This window comes from Sus scrofa, chromosome 15 (assembly GCF_000003025.6).
Source record: "Sus scrofa isolate TJ Tabasco breed Duroc chromosome 15, Sscrofa11.1, whole genome shotgun sequence".
Lineage (NCBI taxonomy): Eukaryota > Metazoa > Chordata > Mammalia > Artiodactyla > Suidae > Sus > Sus scrofa.
Window position 1 is genome coordinate 31,343,472 of NC_010457.5, and position 14,525 is coordinate 31,357,996.

At 43.2% G+C, this 14,525-nt stretch overlaps 1 protein-coding gene across 4 annotated transcripts in view; it reads right to left on the reverse strand.

Moving 5' to 3' along the window:
- The window catches only part of PTPN4 (protein tyrosine phosphatase, non-receptor type 4), a 197,585-nt gene that overhangs the window by 38,078 nt on the left and 144,982 nt on the right, over positions 1-14,525 (reverse strand). For all 4 annotated transcript variants that reach the window (XM_003133309.4, XM_005654169.3, XM_005654170.3 and 1 more), the window contains exon 16: positions 3,522-3,681. In XM_003133309.4, the coding sequence (XP_003133357.1) occupies positions 3,522-3,681 (160 nt within the window). The remainder of the gene's footprint in view (positions 1-3,521; positions 3,682-14,525) is intronic.

Genomic DNA, 14,525 nt, shown 5'->3' on the forward strand with positions numbered 1-14,525 from the left:
CTTTGTAGGGCCACACCCAGGCATATGGAGGTTCCCAGGCTAGGGGTCCAATCGGAGCTATAGCTGCTGGCCTACGCCACAACCACAGCAAGGCTGGATCTCCAACCCACTGAGCGAGGCCGGGGATTGAACCCACAACCTCATGGTTCCTAGTCCCGATTCGTTTCCACTGAGCCATGATGAGAATTCTTTCTTTCTTTCTTTCTTTTTGGCTGTATCCACAGCACAGAGAAGTTCCCAGGCCAGGAACTGAACCCATGCCACAGCAGGAACCCAAGCTGCTGCAGCGACAATGTCTGATTCTTAACCCGCTGTGCCATAGAACTCCACTCCCTCTGCTTTTTAAAAACAACTTTATTGAGATATATTCACATATTATATTTTAGCCATTCAAAGTATACAATTCAGTGATTTCTACTATTGTCACAAGTTGTAGCATCATCACTACTATTTGATTTTAGAACATTTCCATCATTCCCCAGAGAAACCCTGGATCCATTAGCTGTGACTCCTCTTCCCTTGTCCCCATTCCCCAAGTCCTATACAACCATTCATCTGTTTCCTCTGTATATATACTGAACATTTCACATATATGGAATTCTGTAATATATTGTCATTTGTTACAAGCTTCCTTCACTTAACGTGTTTTATACCTGCTCTTTGAGGTTAAGTAACTGGTTAATTCCTATCCTTCAAGACACAGTTCAGAGATGATCATTTCAGGGAAGTCCTCCCTTACTCCACAGCTGAATTAGTTATTTTTATATACTTGTGAATTCCCTATAACCGCTTCTACTTACAGAACTTATATTGTCTTCCTACTTTCTCTAGATCCCATGCCCGTCAGTACTCAGGGATATTAGTATAGCAATTCTCTGATCTCCTGTATTGTACACTTCTCCCATCCTTCCAGGAAATATTGTTTCTACCATTAAAAGAAAAAAAAAGAACTACTCTCTCTGGACCCCACTACCCTAGCCAGCTACTGCCCATTCTGCCCCTTTCTCTAACTGCTAAAATTCCTGAAAGAACTGTCCACATTAGCTTCTCTATTTCCTCCAACCCCATCCTCCTGAGTCAGGTTTGCATCCCTGCATTCCACAAAAGATGTCCCTAAGCTAAATCTAGTGTTCAGCTCTCAGTCCTCACCTGACCAGACTTGCCAGTAGCACTGGACACAGTTGGTTACTCTCCTTGTGACCTTCTTCTCATCAGCCAGCTGACTAGTTTTCTCCCGCATGTTTACAGTTTAGAGGACTGAAGGCTCAATTTCTAGAACCTCTTATTTAGACATCTGCATATACTACACTCCTTTGATGATCTCTTGCTGTCTCGTGGTTTTAAACACTGTCTACATGCCATCAACTCTCAACCCTTTAACTTTAGCTTGAACCTCTCCCTTCAGCTCCAGAATCATATCTCCAAATGGATTCCTAACAGACATCCAGTGTGTCCCCACTGAGCTCCTGATATGCCATTCACACCTGTTCCACCTATCACCTTTTGCTCCTTTTTACAGCTGCACCTGCAGCATATAGAAATTTCCTGGCTAGGGGTCGAATCACAGCTGCAGCTGCTGGCCTAGGCCACAACCACAGCCAACACCAGATCCGAGCTGCACTTGCGACTGATGCTGCAGCTTGTGGCAACATTGGATCCTTAACCCACTGAGCAAGGCCAGAGACTGAACATGCATCCTCACAGAGACAATGTTGGGTCCTTAACCCACTCAGCCACAATGGGAACTCCCCACTTGTCACCTTTCACATCTCAGCAAAGGGCAACTTCATCCTGGTTGTTCAGGTCAAAAACAGTGGCATTATCCTTGATTTCTCTCTTTCTCCAGTACTCCACATCCAATGCATCAGCAGATTACATAGTTCTACTCTGAAACTCTACCCAGAATACAGCCATGTCTTATTTCTACCACCATCACACCTTGGTGCAAATCACCACTGCTTCCTGGAACATGGAAATACCTCACAGCCAATCTCTCTACTTCCTCCCTGCTTTCTGCCTGTTTTCAGTATAATGGCCTGAGCGAGGCTGCATGACATCATGTCACTTCTCTTCTGAGATATGTCCACTTGCTTCCAATCTCACTCTGAGTTAAAAAACAAAATCTTTATAAGACCAGGCTTTCAGATATGGGCTCTCCTGTCCCTGTCTCTTTCTCATTTGCTTATTCTGCCACAATGACTTCCTTGGTGCTCCCCAATCACATCCGTCATAGCCCTGTCTTTGCACCTACTATTCCCTTGGCTCACCTGCTCTTCCTCCAGGAAGCTACGTAGCTTTTCACTAAATTCATCTCTGGTTCACCACTATCTAAAACTGTAACACTCCACTCTTGAAATTTCCTTACCCTTTCTTGCTTTATTTTCCTCTCTAGCATTTAGACTATAATATGCTATGGATTCAAATTATTTACTTTGTTTACTGTTTGTCTCATCCTTACCCCCCAGAACATTAAGTTCCTTGCAGGCAGAGTTAAAAAAAAATTTTTTTTTTTAAGTTTATTCTGTTATATTCTCGGAGCCTATAACAATGCATGGCAAAGAGCAGGTCAGGTACTCAATAAGGAATTTTTGCATGGATGAGAAAACAAACGAGATGGTATATGATTTAACAGCAGGGACCATTTCTCATATATCTTTGTACACCCACTACCCAAGTACCTAGTGCACAGAAAGACCATGATGACTCTGAACTCATGAATGAATGATACACAAGAATCACCACATAGGTAGCACTAAAGTTATCATTCATTTTGGGTAAAGATTTTGATCTCTTTTGATGTGTCTGTGGTGATGGGGCAGTAAGTGTTGGAAAAGAGAGCGTTTGCCTCTTGCTTTTCAATTTTAGAAAATGTGGGAGGGCTATGGGTGAAAACAAGAGGGCTAAGAGTGCAATGGCCAGCAGAAACCTTGGGCAAGGCTGACACCTGCTGTGGGACCTACCTCCCCTCCCTGCATCTTATTTTATTCCTGAAATACACTCATATTTCTGTCTGTCCTTATACTTTGTGAACATAAGGTGCACCTACTTGAAAAAGTAATGACAATTCATAAATTGGAGAGTCTAACAATTCATTTTGTTTGGTTAAAAAGTACAAAAATAACTCATATTTTGAAGAATAAAGTAATTACATATTCTAAAGACCTGTAGTCAGTTTCAAAAGGTTGATGAAAATGATGTCTCTGCACTCAGTCAATTATATAATAAAACTAGTGATATTGAATGGATTATTAACATTTATTCTGGAAATATGTGTTCTGTAAGATTGAGATCAACACATTTGTCAAAAATTAGCTTCTAGAGCAATGAAAATTTTATAAATGATGATAAGAGGAAATTCCACAATTGGGCTACATGGTGGCACAATTCATGACCAAACATATGATGGAAAGAGAAAGTACTGTATATAATTTATAGATAAAACAGTCTATAGTAAAAAAGAAATTTCATTTACAATTAGAAAATTTCAAAGAAAGGAGAGAGTATTGAAAGAAGCTACTTACAATAGATTTTTCAGGAGAAGATGGAACATCAAATGTTTCATGAATATGGTTTTCCAGGTCTTGTTGAGAATGTGAATAATGAATTTGGTTCCAACTATTTTTCTTTGATTGTTTGGGAGGTAAAGCTGGAGGCTGCCCATCTTCAGGGGTCTCTTGTGATCTGGACAGGAAAAAGGAGAAAGAATGAATATTTTGGAAACTGTCTTATAGAATTATTATTTTAGAAGCTAAGGTCAAGCAACTCATACATTTACAATGTCTAGTAGGAGCAAGTTTTAAATATGTATTTGCAAGTGCCACTGTTTAATGAAATCTTTCTTAACTTTGAAGTTTAAAGTAATAATCTAATTTCCTCCTTTATCAAACCTATAAACAATTCTGCATGTAATAAAATAAATTTTAAAAGTATCCCTATGAAGGTACTTATTAATCCATCATCACAATATACATACCTTTCCAAAAACTCTTTTTTAAGGTTTGCAGTGGAGCCATATGGGTAGCCAGGGAATAAGGCAGGCAAAGAGAAATCAGAACTGAGAGCTGACTTGTTTCACAGAAAAACACTCAGTATTAAAGAACTCAAGCGATTGGCCATTTTATTTAGAAATAAAACACAGTTTACAAAAGTGATGAACACAGTGAATAAGGTGCTGAGATCACTGAAGAGACAAAACTGGATGAGACAGTGTCAGAATATATGATTCAAGGTGAGGAAGCAAAAACCCAATTAACATTAGAAAGCACAAGCCTCCTCTGCAGCAGCAGGAACTGATGAAAAAGGCTAGCTACAGACAGGTGAATCTTCAAGGTCAAACTGTAGCTTTTAAGAACAAGCATAGTGTATGTATTAACAAGTGAGTTTTTCACAATGACCAGAAGGGGGAACCAGTGTTTCAACTTGTATCCTAAGACCATGCATCTGTGGAAGTTGTGGAGGTTGTGATCAGGCAAGGGGGAAAAGTTCTTGATAAGAACACTGACCATTGGAGTTCCCGTTATGGCTCAGTGGTTCATGAATCCGACTAGGAACCATGAGGTTGTGGGTTCAGTCCCTGGCCTTGCTCAGTGGGTTGGGGATCCAACATTGCTGTGAGCTGTGGTGTAGGTTGCAGACGCGGCTCGGATCCTGCGTTGCTGTGGCTCTAGTGCAGGCTGGTGGCTACAGCTCCGATTCGACCCCTAGCCTGGGAACCTCCATATGCCGCAGGAGCGGCTCAAGAAGAGGCAAAAAGACAAAAAAAAAAAAAAAAAAAAAAAAAAAGAACACTGACCATCACTGGGGCTATTATTTATCTCTGAGCTGGCAGGAGGTCCTTTGGGAAAATAAAAGAATTATTATCCCACTGCCTGATGGGAGGGCTAATGGCTATATCAACCACAGGATGGCTGCTGTGGTACTCAGGCACAGATTTCATCCAGTTTCTGCTTATTTTGTTGACTATCAACAGATGCCTAAGATATGAGCTATAAGGTCCTGAGGAAGTAGAACTGTACTAGTCTCTCATCATTCAAAACTTATTCTTCGCCCCTCTCTGGTTCACACCAGGCTTGGCCATCTGACTTGCCCTGGTGAGTGAAATGTGAGTAGTCACTTTTGGTTTTTTTGGCCACGCCTACATCATGCAGAAGTTCCAGGGGCCAGGAATTAAACTCATGCCACAGCAGTGACCTGAGCCACAGCAGTGACAATACCAGGTCCTTAACCTGCTGAACCATCAGTGAATCCCTGAGTAGTCACTTTTGAAAGGAAGTTTCGTGTTTCTCTTTTTCCTCAGCCATGAGGCCAGCCCTGTTCCAAACAGGGGTCACTCTCAGTCTGGGTTCTAGAATGACCATGACATGTAGCAGAGCCACAGCTGATCTGGGGTGTACATACAAGGTAAGGAAGGGAAAAACCTTTGTTGTTTTAAGTAGCTGAAAGTAGGGGTAATTTGCTACCACATTACAATTTGGCGCAAGATAACTGATACAGAGATTACTGTCAGAGTGGCTTTTGGAAACATACACTCCCCCTTGGTAGAAAAGATGTGAACTTATTTAGGGACTTGCTGCTAGATACCTGGTAGATAGAGTAGTGATGCTAAAAATCTGACTAGTGCCAAGGAAGTCAGCAGGGATTAATAATGAACGATCTAACTGGATGGTCTTCCAGGTAGGTTTCTCCTAAGAAAAAATACAGCCCTTCTCAAATTTTATAAGCAGGTGTAAAATGTAATCACTAAATACAAAGGTAAACAAGAATGCCCACTCCACTTTCTACATAGACAACTTTAGGGCACAGAATGCTCTAAATTCTGGTGAGTCTACAAGGACTCAATCAGAGAGCACACCCTCCTTTCTAGCAAAAGCTTCTCTGAGGTCTACCTTGATGGCCAGAGATTCGAGGTCCCAAACATACTTGTATGTTTTTATTCTGCTAATTTCAACTGCCTAGAACTCAAGCCTCTAAGATCCAATACTTTCAAGTGCTGTTAGTCCAGGAACATGTTCTTCCACATTAGAATAAAGACATATACTTCAGCCATGGCCTGCTGTAAGGACTAGGACAGATAAAGACGGACACCTCTTGGCAGAGCCTCACATACGTGAAATTTCTAAAAAGCCTCTAAGACTGTACAAAAATCACATGTATCAATCAATGGGTCTCATCTTACTTAGGGTTAAGTATGACCACGTAGGCAAGGATCTAAGAAGAGAAGCTTTTTTTTCTAGTTGTGCATACAAGTGTCACACCTGGGAAACATTTGGTCTCAAAACTAAAGGTCTGTGGGGAAGAGAATATGGTTGAGATCAGGTGGGAATGGATTCAGAGCAACTTTATTCTTGGTTCAGCTTAGACTCTAAATAGAGCGCCAAAATCAACAACAGGGACAGACTCAAGCCTGCAGTGCAGTACTTAAGTGAGCCAAACCTGGTGGGCATGGGCATTATAGGGGAAACCCTCAATTCCTAGAGGGGGACAGTACCGACATTGTGGGGCATTTTGCTCGACTGTTTAATCTGCACTTCCAGGGTACAGATTAGGCATACACAGTCCAAAAAGCTCCAGAAATGACTTTTATTCTGTACTTCTGATTATAAATCATTTTCCTAGAATGATGGTTGCAAATTCATGGCTTGTAGGTTAATTTTAGCCAACATACATTTGGCCTATTCACTCTAAAAATGTGAGTTGACTACATTAAAAAAATTATACACAGGGGTTCCTTGGCGGTGCAGGGGGTTAAGGACCCAGCGTTGTCACTCCTGTGGCTTGGGCTACAGCTGTGGTGTGGGTTAGATCACTGGCCTGGGAACATCTGCATGTCTCGGGTGTGCCTCCCCTGCCCTCCAAATTACACACAAATCTCGAATTCCAGAATGAAAAGTCTGGAAGCTCTGGAAAGAATGGGCCTGCATTACAAGTTGTCAACAACTGAACAAAGCCAAGTGGTAGCTACTGCCTTTAAATGGGCCTCAGGCATTCTAGTCTGCATAAATACACTTAGTGTAACTTGCCAGACTCTAGTGAGCATTTGAATATAATCTCTCCTTTATTCATCCGAAGTCCAAAGGAAGACACAGAAAAGAAGAAAGTTTAAGCACATAGGCTCAGGTTGGGATCTGAGCCAAATTCTAAAGACAAGGTGAGGAGAATGGAGTGCAGACTGAGAAGGTTATTAGCAAAGATCTAACAGAGGCAAGGACAATGTAATTTTGGATTTCAGGACAGGGGCTACATGACTTCTTTCATTGTGTTATGTAAACTTCTTGTTAAAGTAACTTCACAGAGAGTGATGGACTGGCTCTCCAGATTCCTGATGACTGCAGAGGGTGAAGGTTGCTCTGGGGAGCTTTCACAAACCAGTACTCCTTGTAACAATTTCCCCTTTCTATGTTTCCAACTTCAAGAGCCACTCACTTGATCTCTCTCTTTCTTTTTTTCTCTAACTACAGACTACAAAAGTAATCAAAAATATCAACACAGACTCCTGAAATTCTTTTTTGTTTGTCTTTTTTTTTTTTTGCCTTTTTCTACAGCCGCTCCCGCAGCATATGAAGGTTCCCAGGCTAGGGGTCAGATCGGAGCTATAGCCGCCGGCCTACTCCGAAGCCACAGCAATGCAAGATCTGAGCTGCGTCTGCAACCTACACCACAGCTCACGGCAACGCCGGACCCTTAACCCACTGAGAAAGGCCAGGGATCGAACCTGCAACCTCATTGTTCCTAGTTAGATTTGTTAACCACTGAGCCACAACGGGAATTCCCTGAAATTCTCATTTTGGGCAAAAGTTATCACCTACATTTTAAAGATATACTACAAAAGTATAAACTCAATTTCTCATAATAAATAACCTCCTTGGAGTTCCCGTCGTGGCGGGAACAAAAAGCTCCATGAGAAATAACGGCTGCCATCCTGAAAAAAGGGACCTAGAATTTAAGACCAGCATCTACTACCAGGTGGTTTAGAGAGGACGAGGAAAATAGGAATCACAGAAGGAAGAAGGGGTCAGGGCTGTGGAGATTTATAAGCAGAAGTAACCATTTGGTTTTAAATGTGGGAGCTAGAAAAATTTGTCATAGGGAGAGTATTGAAAATGCAATCCCAAAGAGATTATTGTAATTACTTAAAGAGAAATGAGGATAAACCCTTAAAACTATAAATTTTAGAAAAAATGATGCTAAAGTTTCAACTGTACCAAACACCTTTCCGAGAAGCATAAAGTTTACTCTAATTTAAGACTAGAAAACAAACAATTTTATTATTGGTAGACACTAATACAAACTTGCCAGGAATGATGGCTTCTTTTAAAACTCTTATTTTCTAAGATCCACACCAGGAGCTCTTGTTTCATTCAACTACACCCATTAGTGTCATCCAAGTCTTCACTGGGCATTCACCCCTACCATACTTATACTATATAAGATACAGGTAAAAGTCTGGCTCAAAATTTAGACTTCTTGATGCTTTGGCTAATTTTTAGTGACATTCAGAGTATTTTCAAAGTAAACACCATTTGAGAATGATTATTAACTGATACTCAAGGCAATTAAAGTACATATAAACCCCCGGGGATATGATTAACTGGAGAATAGAATAAAAAATGTCGTATTACTATCTCAGTAGGAATCTATTCCAGAACCAAGATCCCAGGTCTGAGATTCCTGGTTTCAATCAAACTCCAAGTCTCTGACTTCAGCTCCCAAATGCAGGTAATGGAGACTTCTGCCAGAGATGGATGGCAGCTAAGTACACTACCGTTACAGCAGCCCTGGGATCTGCAATTCGTCTTGTCGCCACAAGGACAGCATCTAATCTGCGCGTCCTGAGTCCCCACAGCTTGATACTCCTTCCATCAACACTCTCTTTGTTTCTTTATTTCCCTGTCCTCGAGCAGCCTAGCACTTGCATGGTCCATGATATATCACTAGACTCCACCAAGACTGGTGTGGGAATTGGGTTAAGCTGAGCCTGCAAGTGAAGTTACCAGTGCCCCATAGTTCAGAGGGCAGAGGAAAGGCAAAGCTCTGAGGACTCAGCAAAAGGCAATGATGAGGTGTGAACAGAGATGTAGTCACTCATTAGATAATAGTGGGACAGTCCAGGAAAGAATAGCTCAGGGAACTGGATTTAACATTTGAGGATTATGAAGTCTGCATAGAGCCTCTTATGATTAGGGGCTGAGTTGCGTTAAACCATGTATCCATATTTCAAGCACGCAGACAGATAAACGGTTGATAATATGCTTAAAAGTTGCTGGTATACATCCCCAAATATTAACTGAAAGATATAATTATTACAGTTAACATCTAATCACTTTTTCTCTGCTGAACTGCTAATAAGCATCTCATTAAATGTTCACACAGAAGCCCTATGTGGTAGATTATATCATCCTGTTTTTACAAGCAAGGAAATTAAGGTTTACAGGGTGAAAATAATTCATCCAAGGTCACTTAATTAGAAATAGTGGAGCCAAGTTTTAAACCCAGTCTGAACTCAGAGCTCATCTCTCAACACTAAATTATAGTTGCACCTCAAAGAAAAAAACTGCAAAATGCAGGAGGAAACTAATTTTAAAGCAAGGATATCTACAGCCACCTGGCTAGCACAGTCGGTAGAGCATGACTCTTAAACCAAGGGTATCTAAACTTGTAGCAGTGGACTCTTTTCCTCAAATGAAATGCTTCTCAGAAGCCAATTTATAAAACAGACAAAAGCTAAGCAACCCTCCTAACTGCCAGTACCTGAGACTTCAAAAGAACTTACCAGAGTATATGCTGAACATGACTATTTCCTTTCATTCCTTTTTGGTTAAAAGTGATAATACTGTTATGTTTTAAATATTAGAATTCTAGTTCTATTCTTTTAGAATTCTATTATTAGGAGTTCCCGTTGTGGTGAAGCAGAAATGAATTTGACTAGAAGCATGAGGTTTCGGGTTCAATCCCTGGCCTCGCTCAGTGGGTTAAGGATCTGGTGCTGCTGGGAGCTGTGGTGTAGGTCGCAGATGCGGCTTAGATCCTACATGGCTGTGGCTGTGGTGTAGGCCAGCAGCTGTAGCTCCGATTAGATCCCTAGCCTTGGAACTTCCATATGCCACAGGTACAGCCCTAAAAAGCAGAAAAAAAAAAAAAAAATTCTACTGTTAAATTCTACTAGTATTTAAAATATAATACATTAAAATAAAATTTGAGGGAGAGGACAAGATGGCGGAGGAGTAGGGGGACACGCTCGCCCTCTCCCACAAACACAACAAAAAAAGCACATCTATAGAAGAAATGACTCGCACAGAACAACAACCAATCGCTGGCAGAGGAACCTAAACTCCAATAACGGCAAGAAGTTCGTGACATTATTGGGCAGAACGGGAGAAAAGAGGAGAGTGAGAGAAGGTGAATCCGAGCGGGACGGACGCTCCCGAAAGGGAACTGCGGAGGAGAAAGAGATCCTGCACCCTGGAAAGTCTCCTACCGGGGGAAAGATCAAACGAACCGGAGGAATCTCCAGATGCAGAGAAGAGTGTAGCAGTAAGTCGGAGTACGGAAAAACGATCAAGAACCCAACGGACCATCTGAACTACGGGCACAGTCACCAAAAATTGAGACGCCTGGGTGGGGGCTGGGCACCGAATCCTCGGCTCCAGAGGTTAGTCCCCGGGAAAGGGCCGGGGGACGCCTGGGTGGGGGCTGGGCACCGAGACCTCAGCTCTGAAGGTTGGTCCCCGAGAGGGGGCCGGGGGACGCCTGGGTTGGGGCTGGGCACCGAGACCTCGCCTCCGAAGGTTAGTCCCCAAGAAAGGGCCGGGGGACGCCTGGGGGTGGGGGCTGGGCACCGAGACCTCGGCTCCAGAGATTAGTCCCCGGGCTAGGGGGGCGGGGAAGAGCGGAAACTGCTTGGGAGGTCTCTAAACCATTTGACGGGGCAGAGACTGCCTGGGAGACTAGAAAACAAAGCTGTCGCAGAGGAAGGGAGCAATACTCTAGGGGCGGGGAAGTGGAAAGCCGCCTCAGAGGGAACCTGGGAGAAGAGCCTGGTCTGCGCCCGTGCTGGGGAGGGGAGAGAAGAAGGGGTGGGTCCCCATAGAATACCCCCCACGCCACAGCAAGCTTACAGGCCCGCTAGCTAGCAGAAAGCTGTGCTTCCCAGTGCATCCCCTCCCCCCACCCCCGCCACCCCCTACGCTCTCGCCGAACCTGGGGCTGCCTGCCATCCAGGAGGGCTGGCCTCAACAACTGCCTGAAGCCTACCACCGCAGGGGCTCTCCCTGCACAGGCCTGCTTGCCCTTTGGAGGGGCTACACTTCCACAGAGCAGCACCAAACACCACCAGCCCCCTAGAAAAGGCCTGCAGCCCAGAAAAGCTAGAACAAGCCTAGCCAGGCCGTGAATAGATCGAACTAATTCTCCGACGGTTTTTCTGAGTCGGGCTCCCCCGGGGAGGAGCCTCTTGAGTCTCCAAGGGCCTTGCTACACGCCCAAGACCCCAGGGGGTGCTAAGACCTAGTGGACCAGCTGCATAGGACTGCCAGCTCCAGGCAGGACCCCCTGCAGCCCAGAAAAGCTGCAACAAGCCTGGCCGAATCGGGAAAAGATCTCAGACGGTCTTTCTGAGTCGGGCTGTCCTGGGGAGGAGCCTCTTGAGCCTCCAAGGGCCCTGCTACCCGCCCAAGACCCCAAGGGGTGCTGAGACCTAGTGGACCAGCTGCATAGGACTGCCAGCTCCAGGCAGGACCCCCTGCAGCCCAGAAAAGCTGCAACAAGCCTGGCCGAATCGGGAAAAGATCTCAGACGGTCTTTCTGAGTCGGGCTGTCCTGGGGAGGAGCCTCTTGAGTCTCCAAGGGCCCTGCTACCCGCCCAAGACCCCAGGGGGTGCTGAGACCTAGTGGACCAGCTGCATAGGACTGCCAGCTCCAGGCAGGACCCCCTGCAGCCCAGAAAAGCTGCAACAAGCCTGGCCGAATCGGGAAAAGATCTCAGACGGTCTTTCTGAGTCGGGCTGTCCTGGGGAGGAGCCTCTTGAGTCTCCAAAGGCCCTGCTACCCGCCCAAGACCCCAAGGGGTGCTGAGACCTAGTGGACCAGCTGCATAGGACTGCCAGCTCCAGGCAGGACCCCCTGCAGCCCAGAAAAGCTGCAACAAGCCTGGCCGAATCGGGAAAAGATCTCAGACGGTCTTTCTGAGTCGGGCTGCCCTGGGGAGGAACGTCTTGAGTCTCCAAGGGCCCTGCTACCCGCCCAAGACCCCAGGGGGTGCTGAGAACCAAGTGAAATCTGCTACCATCGTGGGGTGGACCTCCCAGTCCTGTCTGCCCTCAGGAAGTCCTCCTTTGCTTCAAAGAAACACTGTTAGTCCCATCAACACTCCAGAAAAGCCACACTGCCTCAAAAAAGATTGACCAACAACGACAGCCCTCAGGAAATATTCCAGGGCAGTGACAAGGCAAACACTACCCGATAAAGGAGAGTACAACTCCCTCAGGAGAAAGAAGACAACAAGCAAGATGAAGAAGCTGAGAAACCACCCCCAGTCAAACCAACAGGAGAACTCACCTAAAACAGTCAACAATGAAACTGATCTCTGCAGTCTGACAGACCTGGAGTTCAAAAGAGAAATAGTGAAAATACTGAAGGAATTAAGAGAAGATATGAACAGCAATGCAGATACCCTCAGAAAGGAGCTAGAAAATATAAGGAGGAGCCAAGAAAAACTAGAACATTCATTTGCAGAGATGCAAACTGAACTAGGGGCAGTAAAAACCAGAATGAATAATGCAGAAGAACGAATCAGTGATATGGAAGATAGAATAATGGAAATCACTCAATCTGGTCAACAGACAGAAAACCGAATCAAAAAACTGGAAAGCAATATAAGAGACCTATGGGATAATATAAAACGGGCCAATCTACGCATAATAGGAATTCCAGAAGGAGTAGAAAAAGATAAGGGAATGGAAAATATATTTGAAGAAATTATCGCTGGAAACTTCCCAAATCTAAAGGATACTGGATTCAAGATACAAGAAGCACAGAGGGCCCCAAACAAACTGAACCCAAACAGACCCACACCAAGACACATCATAATAAAAATGGCAAAAGTTAGTGAAAAAGAGAGGATCCTAAAGGCAGCAAGAGAAAAACAGAATGTTACCTACAAGGGAACCCCCATAAGAATATCAGCTGATTTCTCTACAGAAACACTACAGGCCAGGAGGGAATGGCAAGAGATATTTAAAGTGCTCAAAGGAAAAAATATGCAACCTAGAATACTTTATCCAGCAAGAATATCATTTAAAATAGAAGGGGAAATAAAAATTTTTCCCAACAAACAAAAACTTAAAGAATACAGCAACACAAAACCCAGGTTAAAGGAAATATTGAAAGGGCTTCTCTAAACCAAAAAGAAAGGAAGGAAAGGGAAGAAAAAAGAAAAGAAAAAAAAAAAAAAAAAAGAAGAAGAAGAAGAGGAAGAACTAGGACTGAGGAAGATGCAATCAGAGAGCAGTCACTCAAATAAGCCAGCATACAGATTTAATCATGAACATGCTTCAAACAAAATAAAATTAAAAAGAAAAAAATAAAAGAGTCATCAAAACCATAAAATGTGGGCAAGGGATGTTAGGAGGTAAATAATCCTTTTTGTTTGTATGTATGTCTCTCTTCTTAATTTTAATATAATAATGAAGTGTTTGAACTTACAGGAACATCAGGCTAAAACACACAATTATGGGAAGGGGTTAGCATACTTAAAAAACAGGGCAACCACAAGCCAAAACCAAATATTGCATTTGCAAAAAATGAAAAAAAAAAATACACTCAAGCAGATAATAACAGGAGACCATCCAACCAAAAAAAAAAGAAAAAAAAAAAAAAGAAGAATGGAGAACCATAGAATCAACTGGAACACGAGGATCAAATGGCAATAAATAATCATCTATCAATTATCACCTTAAATGTCAATGTACTGAATGTCCCAATCAAAAGACACAGAATGGCTGAGTGGATAAAACGGCAAAAACCTTCAATATGCTGCCTACAAGAAACTCACCTTAGGACAAAAGATACATATAGATTGAAAGTGAAAGGCTGGGGAAAAGTATTTCATGCCAGTAGACATGACAGAAAAGCAGGAGTCGCAACGCTCATATCAGACAAAATAGACTTTAAAACAAAAGACATAAAGAAAGACAAAGAAGGACACTATTTAATGATTAAGGGATCCATCCAAGGAGAGGATGTTACTATCATCAACATATATGCCTCAAACATAGGAGCACCCAGATACATACAACAAATATTAACAGACATAAAGGGAGATATTGATGAGAATACAATCATAGTAGGAGACCTTAATACCCCCCTCACATCAATGGACAGATCCTCTAGACAGAAAACCAATAAAGCAACAGAGATCCTAAAGGAAACAATAGAAAAGTTAGACTTAATTGATATCTTCAGGACACTACATCCAAAAAAATCAGAATACACATTCTTCTCAAATGCTCATGGAACATTCTCAAGAATCG